At 39.7% G+C, this 7381-nt stretch overlaps 1 protein-coding gene across 1 annotated transcript; it reads left to right on the top strand.

Moving 5' to 3' along the window:
* Positions 1-240: 240 nt before the first annotated feature.
* LOC105496145 (defensin beta 128) lies at positions 241-2094 on the top strand. The gene is made up of 2 exons (XM_011766270.2): positions 241-377; positions 1829-2094. The coding sequence occupies exons 1-2, from the start codon at positions 329-331 to the stop codon at positions 2059-2061; spliced, it is 282 nt and encodes a 93-aa protein (XP_011764572.2). The 5' UTR covers positions 241-328; the 3' UTR covers positions 2062-2094.
* The last annotated feature ends 5287 nt before the right edge of the window (positions 2095-7381 follow it).

Here is a 7381-nt window from a genome sequence, read left to right as displayed (position 1 = left end):
CAGGGCACATGACCAACCAACCTTGACCCAAATGGGTTGAAAGCTCAGATGGAAAGTCATAGTTCCTGCTCTCTAGGGGTGCACATCCTGAGGAAGGGGGAGGAAGGAAGATATGGTGGAACATTCTGTGACTGTGAGCTCCATATTTGGGGATGTAGGTGTGTGTGTTGGGGGGAGTGGACTTGGATTTCCTGTCTGTCTGTGTGGGTTAAAATGAGAGCTCAGAGCGCTGATAGCTCTCAAAACTCTGGATCATCCTGAAAGACCTGTGGGACACAGACCACTGGACAAAGTTCTGCTGCCTCCTTCTCTTGGGAAGTCTGTAAACATGAAGCTGTTTCTGGTTCTCATTATTCTGCTGTTTGAGGTACTCACAGGTAACTTGTCCAAATGTACCATAACATCCGAAGAGATATTACTGTTTGTAAGAGTGGGAACAGGACTTTCAAGATTATTTATATTTGGCCAAAATCATAAAAAAGGACCCATTCTCCTGGTTGCCTGACTTGAGTCTATGCCTTAGAAGAGAGGACCCAGGGAGATAAGAAGAGGAGGTCAGGGCTATACTGGACTCTTAGGAGTCCTTTTCAAAGGCATCCATGAACTCATCATCTAGAATTATCTTTATAACGCTGGACACAGTTTTCACCTGAGAGCCTGGCCATCCCCTTTTCCATTCAAATTCATTTTCAGCCTGTACTACAACAGTGATTAGAATAGCACACATTTTGGAGTCATGTCAATGTGAGGTTAAAATATGTCTTCATCATTGATTGGTTGTATGAATCGAGCACATTATTTCCTTTTAATCTCAATTTTTTCATCTGTCAAGGAGTAGAATGACTATATTTCATGATTCTATTTGATGTATAGATTATATGAGCTTACAAGCACGAAGCACAAAGTTCATGGTAGAAACCCTGTCAGTGAGAGTTTCCTTCTCTCTTGCTAGGAAGAAGGCATATTGTATTTTTGTGGCCCCAAAATACGTTCCTCTAACCCTCAGAGGTGTTCCCTGATTCTGAAGTTTAGGAGAGGGAGAGTATGTCTCTGTTCTCCAGCATTATGCTTCGGGCTTTTTCAAATTTTGGGTAGAGCGACAAATAAGGATTAGAAAAAAGAGACTTAGAATCTCAATGCATTACTCTAAGTAGGTGACAATGTAGCTCTCTAGAGCCAAATTCATGGACTTGAATTTGATCCCTGGGCAACCTATTTATCTGAGATCAAGGGGCATGTGACGAGTGACAGACAGGAGGAGCCAGGTTAAGGGAAGGAGTTCTCAATAGAACCTGTTGCTGAGACCCATGAGATCTTGTCAAAGGGAGATTTCTGCTGCCCATATCCGTGAGTGTGAAACCGAATGAAGTTAAAAAGTCTTGTTTGTGATGTTCTTTCAAAAGTTGCTTTGGCTCTGAGTTGTGCCAATGGTGACATGTCTTGTGCGCATGGTGACACGTTAGTGGTCTCTGGGGACATGGGACTGAGGTGGAGCTGACAGCATGCTGACTTTGGAGCTTGATGGAGAGAGTCAGCTTTGCCAGGGTCCTAGGGGTGGGACTTGGCTCTGGTTGATAGCCAGGAATTGAGTTCTCTCTTCTCTTTTGTCATATCAGTTCTAATGTTCTCAGAGGCAAGTGGACATCGGCTGAGAGCCCAGGGTTTTGAACGTCCTTAATTTGGGATGCTTTTCAAGGAGGGGCCCCTGAGTTTCCTTTTATCCGCATAATGTTCACTAGGACACCATGACTTGTGGGGAAACATATACCTACCTCTTCTGCTCTTTCTCACGCACTAACCTTGGTTCAATGTTGTTTCCTATGCACAGATGGGGCAAGACTCAAAAAATGCTTCAATAATGTAACAGGCTATTGCAGGAAGAAATGCAAGGCAGGAGAAATACATGAAATAGGATGTCTAAGTGGGAAATTATGTTGTGTTAATGATGAAGAAAACAAAAAACATGTGCCATTTAAGAAGCCACATCAACAACCTGTTGAGAAGCTGAGCGTGCAGCAGGATTACGTCATCTTACCCACCATCACCATTTTCACAGTCTAATCCTAAATCAAGCCCTTGTCTCACTGGTCTCCACTCTTCCTAAATAAAAAGTGCTGCCTAGTCCAGCAGTCTGCAGTGAAAGATTTATCTACTTCCTTCTGTGAATTTGATTCCCCACATAATAAAGTCCTGTGCTTTCCTCTGGGTTCATTTATTGATGTAGTCACTCATTTCTTGAACACTTCGAACATAAATGAATGGTTGCCATGTTCCTGGTTTTATACCAGTAAGATGCGGGATATAGAAATTAAGTAAACATATTGGTTGAGGTGGAAGTTAGCTTTTCAATTTTTAAGAAAATAATTTCAACTTTTATTTTAGCCTCAGGGGTACATGTGCAGATTTGTTACATTGGCATACTGTATGTTGTTGAGGTTTGGAGTACAACAGATCCCATCACTCAGGTACAGAGCATAGTACCCAACAGTTAGTTTTTCAACCCTTTCCCCTCTCCTCTTTCCCTCCTCTAATAGTCCCCAGTTTCTATTGTTCCCATCTTTATGTCAATGTGTACCTAATGTTTAGTTCCCACTTATAAGTGAGAACATGTGGTATTAGGTTTCCTGTTCCTGTGTTAATTCGCTTAGGATAATGGTCTCTAGCTGCATCCATGTTGCTGCAAAACACATAATTTAATTTTTTTATGGCAGCATGATATTCCATTGTGTATATGTACCACATTTTCTTTATCCAATCCACTGTTGATGGGAACCTAGGTTGATTCCATGTCTTTGCTATTATGAATAGTGCTGCGATGAACATACACGTGCATACATCTTTTTGGTAGAACGATTTATTTTCTTTTGGATATATACCCAGTAATGGGATTGCTGAGTTGAATGGTAGTTATGTTTTAAGTTCTTTGAGAAGTCTCCATACTTCTTTCCATAGTGGCTGAACAAATTTACATTTCCACTAACAGTGTATAAGCATTCCCTTTTCTCTGCAGCCTTGCCAACATCTGCTGTTTTTTGATTTTTTAGTAAAAGCTACTCTAAGTGGTGTAAAGAGGTTATCTCATTGTGATTTTGATTTGCATTGCTATGGTGATTAGTGATGCTGAACATTTTTTCATATATTTGTTGTCCACTTGTATGTCTTCTTTTTAGAGGTGTCTGTTCATGTCCTGTGTGCACTTTTTAATGGGGCTATTTGCTTTTTGCTTGTTGAATTAAGTTCCTTATAGATGCTTGATATTAGACCTTTGTCAGAGGCATAGTTTGTGAATATTTTCTCCCATTATATGTTGTCTTTTTACTCTGTTGATAGTTTCTTTTGCTCTGCAGAAGCTCTTTAGTTTAACTAGGTCCCACTTGTCAATTTTTGTTTTTTGTTGCAATTGCTTTTGAGGACTTAGTCATAAATTATTTCCCAAGACCTATGTCCAGAATGGTGTTTCCAGGTTGTCTTCTAGGATTCTTGTAATTTGAGTTCTTACATTTCTATCTTTAATCCAGCTTGAGTTAATTTCTGTATATGGTGAGAGGTAGGGGTTCAGTTTTATTCTTCTATATGTGGCTTGCCAGCTATCCCAGTACCATTTATTGAACAAGGAGCCCCTTTCCCATTGCGTATTTTTGTTGACTTTGTCAAAGATCAGATGGCTGTAGGCATGCAGCTTTATTTTTGGATTCTTTATTCGTTCCAGTGGTCTATATGTCTGTTTTTGTATCAGTACTATGCCGTTTCAGTTACTGTAACCTTATAGTGTAGTTTGAGATGGGTAATTAGGTTCCTCTGGCTTTGTTCTTTTTGCTTAGAATTGCTTTGCCTATTCAGGCTCTTGTTTTGGTTCCATAAGAACTCAGGATAATTGTTTCTAATTCCGTGAAAAATGGCTTTGGTAGTTTGATAGGAATAACACTGAATCTGTAGATTGCTTTGGGTATTATGACTGTTGAAATGATATTGATTTTTCCAACCCATGGGCATGGAATGTTTTTTCATTTGCTTGTGACATCTATAATTTTTTTCAGCAGTGTTTTATAATTCTTCCTGAATCTGAAGAGATCTTTCACCTTCTTAGTTAGAAAAAAATCCTAGGCTTTTTGTGTGTGTGTGTGTGGTTATTGAAAACGGGATTGCGTTCTTGATTTTTTTTTTCTTCAAAATCTACTTTAACAAGATAATAGGAATTTTCTACTCTATAATATATCCATGATTATGTTAATATAAAAATAACCCTCTCAAATAGTTTTCCCCGAATCTTCAAGTAACGTTGGTTGTCTGAGAAACACTCTGGTTTCCCCTGTCCCTGCGGACCTAGGAAGCGCCCCCTGAAAGTGGGTGACTGAGAACCCCCCGTGGTGATTATCTGCCAGATTCCATGTCACCAACGAACGTGAGGTGTGGCCAGCAGTATCTCCCTTGTGTTCTCAGAAGCTGGGATACAAGTCTGAGGCTCTTCTGTCCTTCTGCTTGAGTTTCTCCAAGAAGGATAATGGGGAAGGAGGTCGGAGGCGGAGAGGTCAGGTTTCTAGGATGGGGGTTGGGGTTCTGTCCCTGGAGGGAGGAGGCGTTCTGGCTCCAAAACAAGGGTTCAGAATAGGGCTGGGGGCCTGTCCCTTCCACCTTCCCCGTAGTCCCCCTACTACTCCCTCTTGTTTGCCTTGAAGTTCCCCATCCTAAAAGCATTCCATCAAGGTCCTGGGGAAAGTTTCTTATGAAAATAAAGATGCGCCGGGCGCGGTGGCTCAAGCCTGTAATCCCAGCACTTTGGGAGGCCGAGACGGGCGGATCACGAGGTCAGGAGATCGAGACCATCCTGGCTAACACGGTGAAACCCCGTCTCTACTAAAAAATACAAAAAACTAGCCGGGCGAGGTGGCGGGCGCCTGTAGTCCCAGCTACTCGGGAGGCTGAGGAAGGAGAATGGCGTAAACCCGGGAGGCGGAGCTTGCAGTGAGCCGAGATCGCGCCACTGCACTCCAGCCTGGGTGACAGAGTGAGACTCCATCTCAAAAAAAAAAAAAAAAAAAAAAAGAAAGAAAATAAAGATGCTCCACCTCCCAGTCCCTTGAGCACCAGGATTTTGTACATCAGGAGCCCACCATATACATCAGGAGTTTGTAATGCATTCTTGATTTGACTCTCAGTTTGAACATTATTGGTGTATAGAAATGCTATTAATTTTTGTACTTTGATTTTTGTATCCTGACACATTACTGAAGTCGTTTATCAGTTCCAGGAGTCTTTTGGTGGAGTCTTTAAGGTTTTCTAGGCATATAATCTGTTGTCAATGAAGAAAGATATCTTGACTTCTTCTTTTCCTGTTTGGATGACTTTTATTTCTTCCTCTTGCCTGATTGCTCTGGCTAGGACTTCCAGTAATAGGTTGAATCTGAGTGGTGAGAGTGGGCATTCCTGGGAATGTTCCAGAAAACTGGAATGTTCCAGAAAGCATTCCCAGTTCTCAAGGGAAATACTTTCAGTTTTTGCCCATTCAGCATGATGCTGGCTGTGGGTTTGTCATAGATGGCTCTTATTATTTTTAAGTATTTTCCTATGATGCCTAGTTTGTTGAGGGGTTTTTAAATGAAGGGATGTTGGGTTTATCAAAAGGCTTGTTGCATCTATTGAGATGACCATATGGTTTTCGTTTTTAATTCTGTTTATGTGGTGAATCACACTAGTTCATTTGCACATGTTGAGTCAACCTTGCATCCCAAGAGGGAGGTCTGTTTGCTCATGGTGAATTAACTTTTTGTTTTTAGTATTCTTGGATTCAGTTTTCTAATATTTTTAAAGGATTTTTGCATTATGTTCAGCAGGGATATTGGCCTGAAGTTGTTTTTTTTTTTTTTTTGGTTGTGTCTTTGCCAGGTTTTGGTACCAAGGTGATGCTCACTTTGTAGAATGAGTTAGGGAGGTATCTTTCTTCTTGCTTTTTGGGACTAGTTTTAGTAGAATTGGTACCAGCTGATTTTGGATGTCTGGTAAAATTAGGCTGTGAACCCATCTGGTTCAGAGCCTTTTTTGGTTAGTAGGTTTTTAATTGATGAGTCAATTTTGGAACTTGTTATTGGTCTGTTCAGGGTTTCAGTTTCTGGTTTAATCTTGGGAGGTTGTATGTTTCCAGGAATTTATCCATTTCCTCTAGATTTTCTAGTTCGTGTACATAGAGGTGCTCATAATAGTCTCTGGGGATCTCTCATATGTCTGTGGGATCTGTTGTAATGTCACTTTTGTTGTTTCTAATTGTGCTTATTTGGATCGTCTCACTTCTTTTGTTAATCTACTAACAAAAAATAGTAGTCTATTTATCTTGTTTATTCCTTAAAAAAACAAAAACAAACTTGTAATTTCACTGAGTCTTTGTATGGCTTTTTGAGCCTCAATTTCATTCAATTCCACCCTGATTTTAGTTATTTCTTTTCTTCTGCTAGCTTGGGTGTTAGTTTGTTTCTGTTTTTCTAGTTCCTGTAGGTGTGATGCAATAGCATTAATTTGAGATCTTTCTAGCCTTTCAAGGTCAGTGTTTAGTGCTATAAACTTTCTTTCTAACCCTGTTTTCACTGCATCCCAGAGATTTTGGTATGCTATGTCTCTGTTTTCATTTATTTCAATGAATTTTTAAATTTCTGTCTTAATTTTATTGTTTATCCAAAAGTGGTTTAGGAGCAAGTTGTTTAATTTTCATGTAATTGTGTGGTTTTGAAGGTTCTTCTTGGTATTGATTTCTGTTTTTTTTCCACTGTAGTCTGAGAGTTTGGTTTGCATTATTTTGATATTTTGGATTTGTTGATAGTTATTCTGTGGCCTAGCATGTGGTCAATCTTGGAGTCTGTTCCATGTGCAGATGAGAAGAATATATATTCTGTGGTTGATGGATGGAGTATTCTGTAGATGTCTATTAAGTTGAATTGGTCAACTGTCAAGTTTAAGTCCAGGATTTCTTTGTTAGTTTTCTGCCTCAATTTTCTATCTAATGCTGTCAGTGGGGTGTTGAAGTCCCCCAACATAATCATGTGGCTAAGTCTTTTCATAGGTCTAGAAGTAGTTTTTTATGAATCTAGATGTTCTAATATTGGGTGTATTTATATTTAGGATAGTTAAGTCTTCTTATTGAATTTAACCCTTTATTGTCACGTAATGCCCTTCTTTATCTTTCTTAGTAGTTGTTGGTTTAAAGTTTATCTAAGAATAGTGACCCCCTCCTCTTTTTCTGTTTTTCATTTGTGTGGTAGATCTTTCTCCAACCATTTACTTTGAGCCTGTGGGTGTCATATATGTGATATTGGTCTCTTAAAGACTGCAGACAGATGAGTTTTGTTTTTTTTCTTTTCCAACTTGCTACTCTGTGCCTTTTAAGTGGGACATT

The sequence above is a fragment of the Macaca nemestrina genome, chromosome 15, assembly GCF_043159975.1.
Source record: "Macaca nemestrina isolate mMacNem1 chromosome 15, mMacNem.hap1, whole genome shotgun sequence".
Taxonomy (NCBI): Eukaryota; Metazoa; Chordata; class Mammalia; order Primates; family Cercopithecidae; genus Macaca; species Macaca nemestrina.
This window is presented reverse-complemented; position numbering and strand designations above follow the sequence as displayed.

What these genes read in the sequence shown, in the direction of transcription:
- LOC105496145 (XM_011766270.2), top strand. Translation starts at nt 329, where the DNA reads ATGAAGCTGTTTCTGGTTCTCATTATTCTGCTGTTTGAGGTACTCACA. An exon ending in GCTGTTTGAGGTACTCACAG is followed by an intron (nt 378 to 1,828) that starts GTAACTTGTCCA and finishes TCCTATGCACAG; the next exon opens with ATGGGGCAAGACTCAAAAAA.